The 15,789-nt window shown below is 43.9% G+C and overlaps 2 protein-coding genes across 5 annotated transcripts in view; one reads left to right on the top strand and one right to left on the bottom strand.

Moving 5' to 3' along the window:
- Positions 1-683: 683 nt before the first annotated feature.
- On the top strand, positions 684-3,818 carry tsn (translin). The gene is made up of 6 exons (XM_080903653.1): positions 684-871; positions 1,635-1,728; positions 1,814-1,910; positions 2,180-2,295; positions 2,382-2,461; positions 2,768-3,818. Exons 1-6 carry the CDS (start codon positions 806-808, stop codon positions 2,996-2,998), a joined length of 684 nt encoding a protein of 227 aa, XP_080759779.1. The 5' UTR covers positions 684-805; the 3' UTR covers positions 2,999-3,818.
- A 366-nt stretch (positions 3,819-4,184) lies between these two features.
- The window catches only part of arhgef49 (Rho guanine nucleotide exchange factor 49), a 73,989-nt gene continuing 62,384 nt past the window's right edge, over positions 4,185-15,789 (bottom strand). For all 4 annotated transcript variants that reach the window (XM_080903466.1, XM_080903463.1, XM_080903465.1 and 1 more), the window contains exons 4-8: positions 14,523-14,718; positions 12,945-13,155; positions 10,389-10,978; positions 7,540-7,685; positions 4,185-7,216 (exon numbers count right to left, since the gene is read on the bottom strand). In XM_080903466.1, the coding sequence (XP_080759592.1) occupies positions 6,388-7,216; positions 7,540-7,685; positions 10,389-10,978; positions 12,945-13,155; positions 14,523-14,718 (1,972 nt within the window). In that variant the 3' untranslated portion in view covers positions 4,185-6,387. The remainder of the gene's footprint in view (positions 7,217-7,539; positions 7,686-10,388; positions 10,979-12,944; positions 13,156-14,522; positions 14,719-15,789) is intronic.

Genomic DNA, 15,789 nt, shown 5'->3' with positions numbered 1-15,789 from the left:
ATATATTTAAAAAAAAACACATCTGTCTTCTACTTTTAAAACAGAAAAATGCACGATGACGCCGGCACACAGATTTGGTAGATATGGTTATTAGTGTGAGTAGGACAGAGCTCAAGAGTAAAATACGATACAAAATGAAGGAAAGGTGGCAGAAGCAATGGGAGGAAGAGAGGATAGGGCGATGGTTTTATAAGATCCAAAGGAAGGTGGGGGAAATGAGAAGTACAGGCGGAAACAGGAGAGAGGAGACGATTATATCTCGACTGAGATTCGGACACACAGGTTTAAATAGCACATTGTTTTTAATAGGTAAACACTGTACAGGGGAGTGACTGCAGTAGGGAACGGGAAACAATAGAACATGTTTTCTTGAATTGTCAGAGGTATGATATTGAAAGGAGACAACAGTTCAAAAAGCTGGACGATATGGACGTGAAGTTGGACTTGATTGATTTGTTTCGCACGACCTCTGTAAGTGAAAGTTATCGGGCTGTATTTTGGTTTTTAAGGCAGACCCATTTGTTCGAGAGGCTTTGAATTTTTTTTTATTATTTTTATTATTTTTGTCATTTCTGTCCACACTCCACACCAGTTGGTGGCGGTACTGCACCATTTTGCTGTTTGCCAACCGCCAGTAAGCCCTATACAGAAGAAGAAGAAGAAGGCTCTGATTTATGCATTGATGACATCATCACCAGGCGCCAGCTGGAGGCGGAGATTGACCGTTCTCGTGCACGTTGATGTGTTGAATAGCTGCGGAAGGTTCATTTTCGGTATCAAGCTTACGGCTGGATTCAGAAGAGAAATGTCTGTCACCGAGATGTTCAGTTACATCCAGGGCTTCCTGAGCGCAGACCAGGACATCAGAGAGGTAAGCACGAACAGCACAGCGTTAGCTCACAGAGACTGCTAGCTAGCAGCTAACCAGAGCCGAAGACTTGTCGTTAAACGTTTAATGAAAATATTTAACCCTGGTAAATGGGACATTATGGTTTAGCTGCATCAGCTAATAAATTTAATTCAGGCCGATAACAGTTCGCAATAAATATCACTTTTACTGAAATCTAAATATCATCAAGCTCCAGTGTTTTTACCACGCTTGTAAAGCGTTTTCCCCCAACCAAAGTTAATTTAAAAATTAGTGAATTTAATGCTGGATAGCTTTAATTCCGAATATTGCTGATTGGTTGTGGCTGTATCGCCCTAAGACAGATTTTAAACCATTGAAAAATATACCCGGGTAAAATAGACAAAAAATAACATTGGCCATTAATAATGTAGAAAATATGAATGTACTGGTGAAGTACAGAGAAAGTCTTTGTGGATACAGAGAAAGCATGTGATAAAGAGGAACTGTGGCACCGTCAGGAATGGCAGAGAAGTATATGAGGGTGGTGTAGGACATGTATGAAGACAGCCAGACACAGGCGAGGTGTCCGGTAGGAGTGACAGATGAGTTCAAGGTGGGGCTGAGATTATAATAGGGATCTGGTCTGAGCTCCTTTTTGTTTGCAAGGGTGATGCACAGGTTGTAAGCATCTTAGATATTCAAAGTGGCAAAGGTATATTGATTTTATTCGGACTTTAGTAGAAGCTTTAAACGCTTTGTTGTTCTTCATTCCCTCTTTTCACAGGATATTCGTAAGGTGGTTCAAACCTTGGAACAGACCGCCAGGGAAATACTAACAGTACTACAGAGTGTCCACCAACCAAGTGGATTCAAAGAAAGTGAGTGACCCGTGGAGCTGTAGATACTTGGATAAAATGATTTTTGAACCTCTGGTATGATAATCTTCTCTTTTCTCCCTTTTAGTTCCCAGCAAATGTGCGAAGGCGCGGGAGCTGTTCTGCACAGTCAGGACACAAATTGCTGAACTCAAAACAAAATTTCCTATGGAGCAGTATTATAGGTAGGAATGACTTTCTTCTCAACAATTACAGTTATCGCCATGATTATGCAACGCTAATGAGTTTTTGAATGTTTGTTATTTTGTTCATGAAACCAAAACTCGCAAAATTTTGCTGATAATGTGTTTTTAACTGTCTTGTTTTATTATTAAGTATTTTTAATTTATGTGCCTCTGGCTCCCTAAAGAAACAGGACTCACTGTGAGCAGGATATCCTTAAGAAATCAAGTGTTTTTATCTTTGTTTCTCGGCTTTCTTCTTCTCTCTTTAGGTTCCATGAACACTGGCGTTTTGTCCTGCAGCGTCTGGCTTTCTTAGCAGCGTTTGTTGTCTACCTGGAGAGCGAAACTCTTGTAAAGCGGGAAGAAGTGGCACAGATACTCGGGAGTAGGTACCACTTAATGTCATAAAGTCGAAGTCTCACTGGAGAAAGTCGGCTAATCTTTGCTTCCTCCTCTCTCTCCACCTTGTAGTCGAAGTGGTGCGAGAGAAAGGCTTCCACCTCGATGTAGAGGACTACCTGGCAGGCGTCCTGATCATGGCAAGTGAACTGGTGAGTTTACTGTTAATTGTTATGTTGCTACATGCAGTCATGTTCTATATATTAAATACATTCTAGGAATCATGAGGACAAGCACTTGATTGATTGATCATCAGCAAGTTTGAGCTCCTCTATAAAAGCAGAAGTTTTGCCAGTTTGCAGGTCTGGAGCATTCAGGTGTGTGTTTTGGGGAAGAAAGATATTATTGCAGTAATTTCTGTCCTTAAATCTGGTGGTAAGATTATTTCCAAAATGTTGTAAACAATGATTTGTTGTGTATAAGTTGACCTTAACTCACCATGCTGTTTGTCGATCCAGTCACGCTTGGCGGTAAACAGCGTCACAGCAGGAGACTACAACCGGCCCCTGCGCATCTCCAACTTCATCAACGAGCTGGACTCGGGCTTCCGCCTGCTCAACCTGAAGAACGACCCTCTGAGGAAGCGCTACGACGGCCTCAAGTACGACGTGAAGAAAATCGAAGAGGTAGTTTATGACTTGTCAATCCGCGGTCTGGCCAAGGAGCCCGAGGCCGCTGGTGAGAAGTAGAGCGGCGAGGGTGCGATTGGCAGTGGGAGAAGGAGGGCGTGGTGGCTGCCCCGCCCCCAAGCTGGGAACTCTCCATGGCTGCTGCAGATTGGAGACTTTACACCACCTGGAACATGAGAGCCAGGGATCTGCCTGAGGCCCCAGCAACCGAAGACAGACTGTGTGTGCGTGCTTATCGGCGTATATCTGTGCGAGTGCATGTGTGAGACGTGCGTCAGGTGGATGGCAGTCTGTCGGAAAGGATGGCAGAGGCGGCGACGCCCCCCATCAGATGATTTACTATCAACGGTTTGATTTGTTGCTGGTTTTGGAAACACGTTCTCAGTCTTCTGATCCCTGTTAAACTGAGCTGGTTTTGCAGCTGTTCACTCTCTTTCGCAACAGTCAAATTTTTATTATTTCTTTACAGTGTATTGATGCTTAATTGTTTAAGATGGCTCAGAGTGAAGCGCTCCAGCCAGGCTCATTTATTCTGTCATTGTTTTTATGTGTTTACAAAGAAAAAAGAAACAAGTATTTGTGTTGTTTACCAGCATTTGATGCCCGGTGTTTCTTAGGACTCTGACTTTATTGTTTAAAAAAACAAACAAAAAATATCTAGGAGCCTCATTTATAAAGAAGATGGTCCACTCAAACTTGAGATATTAAATCTAAAATCCATAAAGAGAGTAACAACCGATTCATACATTTTTAAAGTGTTTGAACTCAGAAGGTTTTGGATTTCCATCAGTAGCATTTATAAACGAGGCTCTGGGAGAGGACGAGCCAAAGAAAAGACAAAGATGCACTTCATATGACATAAAGCTACTGTGATGAGTCAGGTATGTTCTTTGTTTTCATACAGTAAGAAACCCTTGCAGCGCAGTGCCAACGTCTCTGTGTGTAGTACAGTGTGTCCATTTGTTTTTCATGGAGAGAAACATCTTGAAGGTTTGTTTCTGTTGTGGGCGTCCATGCTTCAGTTTGCGTCGATACTTTAATGTTGCTGAATGGTGTTTTTATATGGAAAAAAAAATCACTGTTTTCCTTCTATATTGTGATTTTGTTTCAAATAAATTGATCTCAATTGTTCAGTGTGTGTTGTTGTCTTTGAAATCCTAAAGATGATGCGAATGATTCTGAGTACACACATCTACGTTATAAAAGACTTTATACAGGAAAAAACAACAACAATAAAGGTTGTGTTTAAAATCTTTTAATATAATGCACAATATATTACACTGAGGAAATAAAACGTCAGGTCTTTCATACACAAATGAGGAAAAGAAACTTTAATGAAACTCTGCAGGTTTAGTTTTTTCTTTTTAAATCTGAAACTGCGTCCTCCAACAGTACAGGCGTATCGGTGTGGAGCTGAGCAGCCCTGCCCTCCAAAACACAGTGATCGTGCTACTTCATAACATAACAGCATTGGTCTTATCTGGTGGTTTTGGTTTCGATGACTGGGTCGACTTTATAGTTTCAAAGTGCTGGAATCTGCTTCGGTCGACCAGAGTCCCTCTTTTACATCAAGTATGGTCAACAGTAATGACTGTGTAACAGAGTTTTTACCAGCGGTTACACTGGAGAATATACTATTACTGAATCATAATAATAAAGTGCATCAAACAAAATAAAGCTCTCTTAAATAATAAAAAAACAAAACACACCATGAGTAGTAAAAACACAAATTAGAAGAAGACACAGAGGATCAGTCGATCACATCAGCAGTCAGGGACTGTCGAAGGAATAATTATATTGCCTGTAAATTAATCTCGGTCAAGTGACGGAGAGCAGACGAGTCTATTTCAGAGGTTAATGCTACTATGACGGATTGCAAATACTTCAGTCAGTTTTCATTTAACAGTGATCAAGTACCAAGGCACAACAGCTCATCGCTAAGTCACATAACACAGCTGAAACTGCGTCACGACGAGATGGTTTGGATGCTTTTTCTTTGAGGCGTTTGTCGTCAAGGTAGCAGGCTTTTTCAACCTTAACGCCAGAGTTTCACAACAGAACCTTTTTTTTGGTCTCTCACAGCTACACAGAGGGTGGGATGGACAAGAAATGGTGGCATAACTGAATCAGTTAAAGTATTAAAGTCATAATAGATAGTCTATTAACAGAAAGTCAGTGATTCTAAGTGGTTTGTTTACTGAAAAGTGATATTCTTAAAATCTGAATATAGTGAGTCTCCTAAGAAGACTCTTAGGAGTTACTGATGCCAGACCAAATGATTGGTTGAAGAAACAACCAGCAAATCATTCAATAATACAAAAAACTGGTTGTTGATTCTCTGTTATTACATTATTACAACTGTGCAGAGGCCAGTGGTGGTCTCCACATGAGGTCCTGAAGCTGAGGTTGGAAAAACTCTGCACTTAACACACAGGTAGTGTTTGACGTCACCCGGTTTGACAGGATGTTCCAAGAAAGAGGACTGACGAGACTCTTCACAAACTGCTTTCATGGCACTTAAATATAATGACCGTAACAGAGGCGTCCTTAGCATTAGGGAAAGCTTTAGTCGTGCCCACCGACCAATCAGACTCCAGTTAAATGTGCCACATAAAACCCAACGACACAGTAAAGCAGGATTAACACCTGAACGCCAAAAGGAAAACCTCAGGAAAACGAAATGCATATACAGTAGCTACTTACTTTGAAACTGGCAGAGATTATTGCTGTTACGTGAGTTCTCACTGAAAGACGGTGACGCGTACAGGTCTGTACAGCCCGTTTTGAGAGGCTCTACTCCACTGCTTATCTGGCAGTGAAAGATTGCCCTACCGCCAATGTACAGTAGAGGGCGGCACACGGACACAATAGGGCGGTGACGACAAACGAAAACCACCGAACAAAAAGATGTGGACGACATTTCTGCCTTGAGAAATGTTCTTACGTCACACTGTGTTGTATTAAAAAACAGAAAAGAAACTAAAAAAATAAAGATGTTACAATTTTTCCCGTTGCAGTCGGTCATGTTCAGTCATGCTGTTCAACAGACACACGTTACTTACTGAAAAACACAGCTCTGCTTCTCCGAGAGCAAACAGTCTTTACAATCAAGGCCGACGAGATCGACCCAAGTTTTTTTCTTTGTTATTCATTTGGTCGTCCAACAATCTGACTTTGCTCTTGTAATGTAACAGTTTCAAATTAAATCTACATACATAATATTTTATGACAGTATGGCGCACTTACAGCTTCGTAACAAAAACAAAGTGCTTCGTCGTTTTCTTGCCCTCATGAGAGTCTGAGATTTTTTCTCTCTTCCCTTTTTATTTATTGTTATTGAATTCTAATGAGTTATGACAGCGGAGTCACTCGGAAATGCTTCCTGTTGTCGGCTGATTTTTGCAGTAGGAGGTTATTTACAGTGTAACAAAGGTGAGTGGTGGTTAGTCTCAGGACCGCGTTTGGTTCGTGTTGATCATGATGTTGGGCAAAGCGTTACGTCTTTTCCTCCAGGTGCCCAAGTCCCGAGCGTACCTCTTAATCTGGTGGAACCACTGCTGGGTGCGAGATTTGTCAGAGGCGCGGAAAACGAAAGACTCCCGCCGGATGTCAAGCACCTCGAATGTGTCCTCGCAGTCAGGATCTGTCGACACCACGCAGTTCCCCAGTCGGATGGGCTCTCTCAGCACTGTGAACTTCCCGCTGCTCTTGTCCTTGATCAGAACCAGCACTCCGTCCCGAATGCTCTCTCCGCCGCTTTCCATCTGATCCCCCCGAGCCACCAGGTCGGCGCACAGTCCCTCAACCGTCCGCTGCGTCCTCACCATCAGCAGGCTCTGGACGTTCTGGAACTTGAGAGCCTTGCTGCCCTTCTTCACCCACTGACCGTCCGCCGGCTGGGACAGCTGGAGCGGCCCCTCCATGACAAATCGCGTGTTTTCCCTCGCCCACCCCACCGTCTTCATCGACACCTCTCGCATCTCGATGTTGATGACCTCCCGGTTCTTGCGGCTGTCGCGGCGGAACGAGCGCAGGGACCAGGTGACCCCGTTGCCCTCCTGCTTGGTCTTCATGTTGATGTGCTCCAGGTGGGACTCGACCCGACTCTTGGCCTCACGGAGACGCGCGTAGTCGGGGTGGCACTCGGGAGTGACCTTAATGATGCGGCTCAACAAAAGCGGGTACTTGGTCACGCGCTGGAGGGGCGCCATAAGGAAGGAGCGCAGGTTCATACGACGCAGGGCTGTGTTGTCATTCTGAGAAACATCCAGGAAGATTCTAAAGAGAGAAGTGAGACAAGAGGACGATGAGAACGGAGACATTCTTACAGTCTGTGTATGTCTTTGGGGAAACTCTTAAAAACTTGATTAATGGAATCATAAGACAGCCTGAGTCATGGGTGAGCTGCAGTTCTGTCTAAAAATATGAATCATTGCAGCTCTGCTCTTGAAATAGAACATCTTCTGAATAAGTGATAACTCGCTGTCCTTTCCATTAAGAATTACACAGCACAGCCGTGGCAGGAACAAGAGAAAGCTCCCACAGCAATTTTGCCATCACACAGAGCCACAGGAAGACCAGTCCTTGTACTTTGTGTGTACCTTAGCAGCTCTTTTTCTTTCTCCAGTGTATTCAGCATGTTGACTGAGGTGGACTGCTGCAGACAGTAGGTCTGAAAGGCGGGCAGCATGTTGACAAACTCCAGAAAGATCTCTCCTATGTACACTGTCAGCAGATCTTCATCTCCCTGAAATCAAACCACAGGAAAGCAACGGCCTTAAAAGTCATTGTCCAAAGTGGTACGTGCAGACTTTATGCTTGGCTCTCGCCTCATCACTTCACACAAGGGTACTAATTAGTGAGCATAGCAGTTATCAGGGAGTGACAGTAATACTCCCAAAAATTATTAGTCCCAGATATACCAGCTGTTTTAAGGTAAACTTGAAACAAATGGTAACTAAGTACAGTATCATACAGAGAGCATTTTAAGACTCATGCGTCTCACTGAGAGAAGCAGAAATGAAACAGAGCTAGGAGAGACACCCTTCAACTGTGATATGAGCGTTGATATTTAGAGTTCTTCCAACAGAAGACGCTTTGCAACTTCCCTGTTTGTGGCGCATGTGCTTGAACAGCATAAATATGTAAATGACTACCTACACATAACAAATGTCAGGGATTTTGTTCATGTCTTATGTGTCTGAAAGAAAGAAATGATCAGCTGATATTTCAGAATACGCACAAACAAAATAAATAAGTAATAAAAGTACCAAAAGTGGCACATATACCGTTTTCTGATGACTCTTTAGACCATAGGTGTCAAACTCTGGCCCGCGGGCCAAATTTGGCCCGCAGCCTAATTACATTTGGCTCGCGAAGCCAAACCAAATTATTATTAGAGCTGGCCTACTGGTATTATACAGCTAATATATATATTGTTTAGTATTAAGCTTTGCTTGTTCCATATTCAGTTTTTCAGCAAAACTTGTTTGAGTCCATAAGAAAAGATTCATTCTTAAATCTGGAGGAAGTTTTTTTTTCCAATAAATATTAATGTTCCAGTTTTGAATTTTGGCCCACTGTGTATTTGAGTTTGACACCCCTGCTTTAGACCTTTAGTCATTTGAAATTCAAGGTGGCCGACATTTTTTAAGAAGGCTGTTGGCTCTCCTTCTTTAAATTTCTTTTAAGAAAATTTCTTTCTTTAAAGATAAGTAGAATGATCTTAATGCTTGACCTTAAAGAAACTTATTTTAGTAATAAGAACTTTATTTATGGAGCATTTTTCAAAACCCTGTGTTACAAAGTGCTTTATGAGTCTGGAATTACTTTTTTTCTAAACAATTTGTAAACAGGGCTGTAGCAACAAAGCTTGTACTTTTGTTTCAGACACATCTCCTGGATGGACTCCTGCACTCTTCACTGTTTAACTCTCACCACTGGCTAAAGCTGGCTCAGGATCTTTCTGACCTGCTCAGAAGGTTAGCAGTTTGATCCCTGACTTCTATACTTAAAGCTTACCTGGCAAGACAATGAACTTCAAATTTCCCCTGATGCATCGACTGGAGTATTTGTGTGTGTGTGTGTGTGTGTGTATATAATTAAATTGTATGTGCGAGTGTAGTGCTTTGAGATCTCAGTAGAAGCACAACAGTGCTGTATAAATATCAGTCCATCTACCTTGCGTTGTACTATATAAGGACAGAATGCAGAGGGATGATAAGTTAACTGAATTAACTTCAACTAACTCTGATTTATAAAACAGACGTTGGTGACATCATTGCTGTCAAACTTGTTGATGAGGCACTAGGTGTCTCTGTTTTGTTGTACTGTGTTATGCAGACACTAATAGGAGGGTAATAAGCTCCAAGAGCAACACCTGGGCCCAGTGAGCTGGGCTGTAAAAGCTCCCTCCCTCCTGCAGTGACCATGTGACTCCCAGGCTCAGACCAGCACAGCCACAGTGTGTGCTTCAGGTTTATTTTATTATTTGCTCTCCAGCCACCCATGCATGCTCCACACTGCTGACTTTCTGATAAACACACACACTTTTTAGTTTCATTATATTTTTGCAAGTAAATTGTAATTCCCTTCATCTTTTCTCCCTCTTGCTGCTGCAGCCAGTGAGCTGGGCTGTCAGCTAACTAATGTTACTGACTTGTTAGTGTAGTTATATTTGGCTCACAGGAAGATTGGACCAGCCAAAGGGTAAACAGTGCAGAGACACGTGTGCCAGGTTAACCGGTGATTCTAAATCAGCAGCAGGGTTTAGATGCGAGTCTGAACGATTATTTTTCACTCTTTGTTAGAGTGCCCATGGTGTACCCAACCTCTCGCCCAATGTCAACTGGGATAAGCTGTTGAAGAGGCAAATGTTTACAGTTATCAGTAGCACTAACGCTCCTTAGCTTTAATGCTAACCACTGATTTGTTATGTGTTAAGCCAAAATAAGTAAAAAGAAGACTAAAGTGCTCTGTATAGCTGAGACGATGTCCAGAATTGGTGATACTTTACTGCAGGCACTATCATCACTACACAAACAGTATACAGTCACTCATTGTTAATGTAAGCATATTCTTGAGAGCATGATTAATGGTTCCTCTCCTCTACTTGACAATAAGTGACCTTGTTTTCGTCGTCGCTGTGAGAGAAACAAACATTTTTACCTGCAATTGCTTTGAGTGTATACATGTAAATGCGTGTGCTTAAACTTGTGGTTCTGATGTTTGTACTGAATCTCTAAAGTGTACTTCTACATATATCTGAATTTGGACTCAGTAACAGTTAAAAAAAGAAACAATGGCATTTAATGACATTATAAGTGTGACCCTTAAGGTGAATTATGCAACAACAGGAGATGTTGAAATCCGTTTGTGAGCCAGAAGATGCCAACTTTGCTCATGCACAGCTGGTATTTATGTGTGTTGAGAGACAGAGAGTGTGGGTCACCTGGTCAAAGGCCTGATCGATGCTGTCCTGCAGGTGTTCGGTGAAGCGTTCATTGACATCTATCAACTCCTGAACGTTGCTGAACACCACGGCGAGCTGCTCAGCGGTCAGCAGCCCGGCACTCTGCATGGGGCAGTAAAACTCCTCTTTGATGATGCGCAGGTCCTCGCCGTAGCTCGACTCCGTGTTCAGAAACTCCAGGATGGCTTCCTTGCGTTCAATGCGCAGCTTGGAGCAACGTTCGCACATGCGCTCTCCCCGTTCTTTCGAGGCCCCGTCCCTCAGTCCACAGTCCGGACACGGTCTCTGGGCCTCCCAGGCTCTCAGAGAGGCCGACGGTCTCTTCCAGGTGCGGGACAGACCCGGCCCGATGCCGCTGTCCACTCGTTCCACGTCGGCTCCCCGGCTTCTGCGGTAACGGCGAGGCTCGTTGTCCTCTTCGTCGCGCTCATCGCTGAGGCCCACCACTCCGCTGTCTGCACTCAGGCTGCTGATGGTGCTCCAGCGGTGTTGTCCGGTTCGAGTCACGCCCAAGACTGCCTGGCGCTCCTCACCGGGAGGCTCTGAGCGACCACGAATTGCTGCGGGTGCTGGGGAGAGGGATGTGAGAATGATCTGATTCATTAGCAATCAGAATGTTTATGGATTTACCCTCCAGTTTTTGTCAATCAAATAAACGCAGGTTTCTGGGAAAAGGCCAGCAAGGTCATCATTAACATATGTCGTATTGATGGACTTCCTTTGCCCAGCACTAGTGTAATGGGTCTTCAACTGACAGGGAACATAAGCGGGTAGTTTGTGTGTGTGTGTTTGGTGGGAGGACTTGAGGACAGGGTCCAACGGCCATAATGTTCAGTGACAAGCAAGACTCCAAGTTGCATAAGGGATGTAAAAACAGAACAAATGTATTTCTTAAAAGCCTTTTTTTCTTTTTTAAAAAAAGAAAAATGGGATGGGATGTCAAATGCCAGGCTCAGCTGGAGGCTCATTCACAATTTATTTGGATTCACCTCATGGTGAGGTCAGAGGTGTAATGAGGACAAAGAGTTCTGTAAAGGTGCTGGCATTTGTTCACAGGAAGGAAGCATCAAGTCAAATCCCATCACACAGTGATGGGGTCAGTGCCATACACCATAGGAATATGTGCAATGTTTATATGTTGAGACTGTATACAAAGATAGATGACCTGAAAGTCCCCCAAAAACAAAGCCAAAACATCTCAATCACCTCTTTGTAGATGGATGAACCCCACCTGCTCCATGCTAGCAGACAGGAAATAGGCCTAAATACAAACCATCCAGCTTTGTAGGCGACTGTCACTGAAATCAACTGAGTTTACACATGAGGAGTCGTCAATGAGATGGCAAATAACTGAGAGAAACTGAGGGCTTAAATAGACTGGATAATAAGGAAGAGTTGAAACAGGTGAGAAAACATCTGGAATAAATCTAACTAATGACACAGAGGAAGTAGAACTAAACACAACGCACAGGACAAAAGACTAAAAGAATAAAACAGGAAACAGGCACAGGGAAACGAAACAATAGCAAAAGGTCCAAATTGACAACACTGGGTCAAGGATCCAGGTACCCTGACAGAGACAGCTGTAGTGGACATCACAGGCTCTGATTGCAGGTACGTCTCTAATAACCCCAAAATACACCAATCAGCAGTATTCTTTATAACTTTTGGTACAAAATCAAAGCTGAGAAAAGTGGCTACAATATACTGAAGTTCATTCACACTGTAAGGTTACCTACATAGCTTTAAAAAAAAGTTGAGAGGCCCTTTTCCCCAAATTTAAAGTGCTGTTGCCAGTTTTCTAACTAATCATAAGATAATGTTACCTGCCATTGTGCAGTTACACTCAACAACCCACAGCAGTTGAGATGTACATGATTTCTAAAAATCATTTCAAAAACACAGAACATGGACAAGATTTTAATGTCAAAGGTATTATATCTCTTAAAAGTCAAAGTGATACAGAATCCAGAAAGCTTTACTGACATGTAGGCTTCCAGCAGCCTACATGTTAAATAGCTACCTGCCCCCTGAGTTATGTTTTATTTTATTCATTAGGGTCATTCGACTCGAGCTTGGAAATATTTGTGTGGAAGCAAAGTAGAGGCAATAAATGTAAGTGTTTTACCAGTTGTGAAGAATCTCTATTTTGGTGACATTCATTAAAAATGACCTTAGTGATGTTGGCTGGAAAGTTGGATTCAAGGATGAAGGAAGCATCACGTTGATTAGTGTGTGGCTCCTGTTTGCTGAGGTAGATATTTGAGCAACACACACATATTCTTAATAGTTGCATTTTTGTTACAACCCAAACACTTCCAACCAGATTTGACGCATGGACATCCTTTGATGGAAGTTCACCAGTCTGTGTCGTTTCAGCTGCAGTGACACTGAATTTTTTGTTGAAGTCGTCCTTATTTGTGGGATTTTCTTTATCCAAAGTAGCTCCATTTAATTTAACTAAAACCTCAGCGGATTACACACTTAAAGAGGAAGAAGAAGGAACACGATGTGGCACACCTGTTATGCACTTACCACTGTCTCTGTCTCTATCGCGATCTCGACGGTGGCCGTGGAGTCGAGCGGCGGCGGCAATCTTCATCTCCAGCTGCTTGCGCTTGGAGGCGTCGGCCGGCATGGGGTCACTGTAGTGGGGTCGCAGGCGGCACTCACGCTGCGCTCTCACCGTCTCAGCCAGCTCATAGGCTGCGTCCGAGCTGGAGCGCCTGCAGCCCAGACTAGCGTGCTGCCAGTTGGAAAGACACGTGTGTCAATCAAATGGTCGTGTTGCTATAGCAACAGGTGAAAGAGGGCAAAGCTCTCTGAGGTACTAAAGGAGGCAATGACAACAAGACTGAAATTCCAGCTTGCGTGTTTCTGCGTGTGTGTGCCTGTGAGAGCAGTTACCATGCACAGTGTCACCATCTTCACTGGCATGACATCATTACATAACAAATTTTGGTTATCGCTCTGATCCCGGCTTGTAGCACTGACAAGAATCCAAATTTCACAGTCAGTCGCAGCACTAATCGTCTTCCAAGTCTCGTAAAAAGGCTGTAAATTCAGCGAGGCCACGCTTTGAAAATTCTGCTCTTATCGCAACTTCAAACCACCCAGCCTTGAAGATGAGAGATATCCTCCAGATGACAAATTCTTTAGAGGTTAAAGCAAGGAATTCCCCAAACACTGCAGCATTCAGCATGGACAAACACTCCTCGAGTGATCTCTGAAATTCTTTTAGGGTCTCTCAAGCCCCTGAGAATCAACCTGAGATATAAAGTTCAAAGGTCATACCTATAGCATCTTCCTCATCACCCCAAAGGCATCGTCAGCATCCCCTATAACATCCATATAATGGCTTTAAATTGCCCATTATCTTCCTAACCGTAGACACGAATAGAGCAACTAAATATGACTGAAAGGTGCAAGACTTCCATCGCTTCACACAGCTCGCAGCTATTGGATAAAATGAAGGAGAATAATTCATATTCTACTAAATTATCTAATAACACCCGTTTGTCTGGTAAATGCAGAGGCTGTTAATTTAAAATAAAAGAAGGCAAGAAAGAAGCAAACGCACCTCGACATCTGTTGTCTAAGCTACCTAACAGCTGCTGCAACATGCAAGCGAGGTATGACTCCATGTCAGTCCGGCTCTTCTGTTCTGGTCTGCAGATGCAGAGAGGAGCATGATGCTAGCTGCAGCTGAGCCTGGTGTCAAGCTGCAGCCAGCCAGCCAGCAGAGAGAGAGAGGAGGCACGCAGAGAGCAGGAATGGAGCGCTCAGTTACCAGCAGCAGCTCACTGCTGGAGGGGTGCTTAATCCTCCTTTTTTTTTTCTTTTACTGCATCCTCAGTCGTTGAGCTGTAGCAGGAAGACAGACCGCTGCATGCTTGTTCTCAGCAAATACCTCTGCATCAGTATATGTGAGGGATGTGCATGTGTGCGTGTCGCAGTCCCCTTGCTTGTCCCAGTCACCGATGAATACCAATAGATCAGCGCGTTTCTGCACACTGCGAGGCAACGGCAGAAAGCAGAAGCAACCTAAGGAGCGCACGGGGAACGCTGTTAAGACATGAAAAACAAAAAAAGAGAGAGAGAAAGAATCCTTACGCATTCTCCTGCTTCCTCTCTTCCTCCTTCTCCTGCAGGTGCTTCTTCGCCAGCCTTGGCTCCGCAGGCCGTTGCCGACGTTGCCATGGCAACGGCGGAGGGCTGACAGTCGGCCGAGGGGGCGGTGATGTCACAGCCTCCGTCCCGGTCACCTGACAGCCTGACGGGGGTCTCGGCGGAGATCTCTGCACTGCAGCTGGTGAAGAGAGGAGGGAGATGGACGTAGAGAGGAGGGGAGGGAGAGAGATGGGTGAAGAGAAGGGTGGGAGATTGGGAGGGTGGGGAGGGGGGGGTGAAAGGGAAGGAATAGAAAGCAAAAGGATAAGGGGGATAGAAGAAAAAGAGGAGGGAACAAGACGTGTGGGAAAGGTATTGAATGAAGGAAGAGGGGGAAATTATAATTCTGGCAGAGCCCTCTTCTGCTTACAGCATCTCTGTCATTCATTACTCCTCAGTCTTCCTTCTCCAGCTCACATGCCTTTCTTCTTCCTGCTATGTCTTCTCCACCACCCACCCAACCACCACCTCCTCCTTTACCCACCCAGACTTCCAAATCAATCCCTCTCCTCTTTTTGTGGCCACCAAAGCCCACCCGCCAACCCTAAGCTCCTCCTCAGGAGCACAGTAATTAGGCCCACCAGCAGACATTAACACCTGAACCCCACGGACCACGGGGACAATGCCTTTTCGCGGCCACGCACAAACACGTGGAGGCATTATAGTTTTCTTTCATTCCTTTGTCTGACAACTGGGGATTCGTTCTTGCTGCACACAGACAGCATGAGATCTGTGACATCCCAAAAAAGCACACAGTGACAAACTGCTGCACAGGAATTTCACTACACTGGAAATTGCATATCCTTGAACACACAAACCACAAATACATGCCTGTGGGGACTTATACGAGCATTTGTAATAGCAGAAAACAAACAGACCAAAGCAAATACAAATCCACCACAAGATGTGCACCTTAAAAGTGGCCAGGGATCGTTGTTGTGATTCACTTAACGCATCAGTGAATGAGTACAATGAGTTTATTAGAGCTCGTTTACACTGAGTTTATTAGGGGACATTTACTCTACGGCCGAGCCATGCAGTAAATGTGCCCTACTCGGAGAATGGACTAAAACAACTTAAAAGCTAATTATACACAGGCGGCACAAAAGTGCCCTCCAAAAGTCGCTATAAAATCTAATGCTGAACTGCACAACTTTACGCCAGCACAAGAAGTCTGCACGTTTATGTGGTCAACCTTTTAACCTTTATA

This window comes from Rhamphochromis sp. 'chilingali', assembly GCF_963969265.1.
Source record: "Rhamphochromis sp. 'chilingali' genome assembly, chromosome: 14".
Classification (NCBI taxonomy): Eukaryota; Metazoa; Chordata; class Actinopteri; order Cichliformes; family Cichlidae; genus Rhamphochromis; species Rhamphochromis sp. 'chilingali'.
This window is presented reverse-complemented; position numbering and strand designations above follow the sequence as displayed.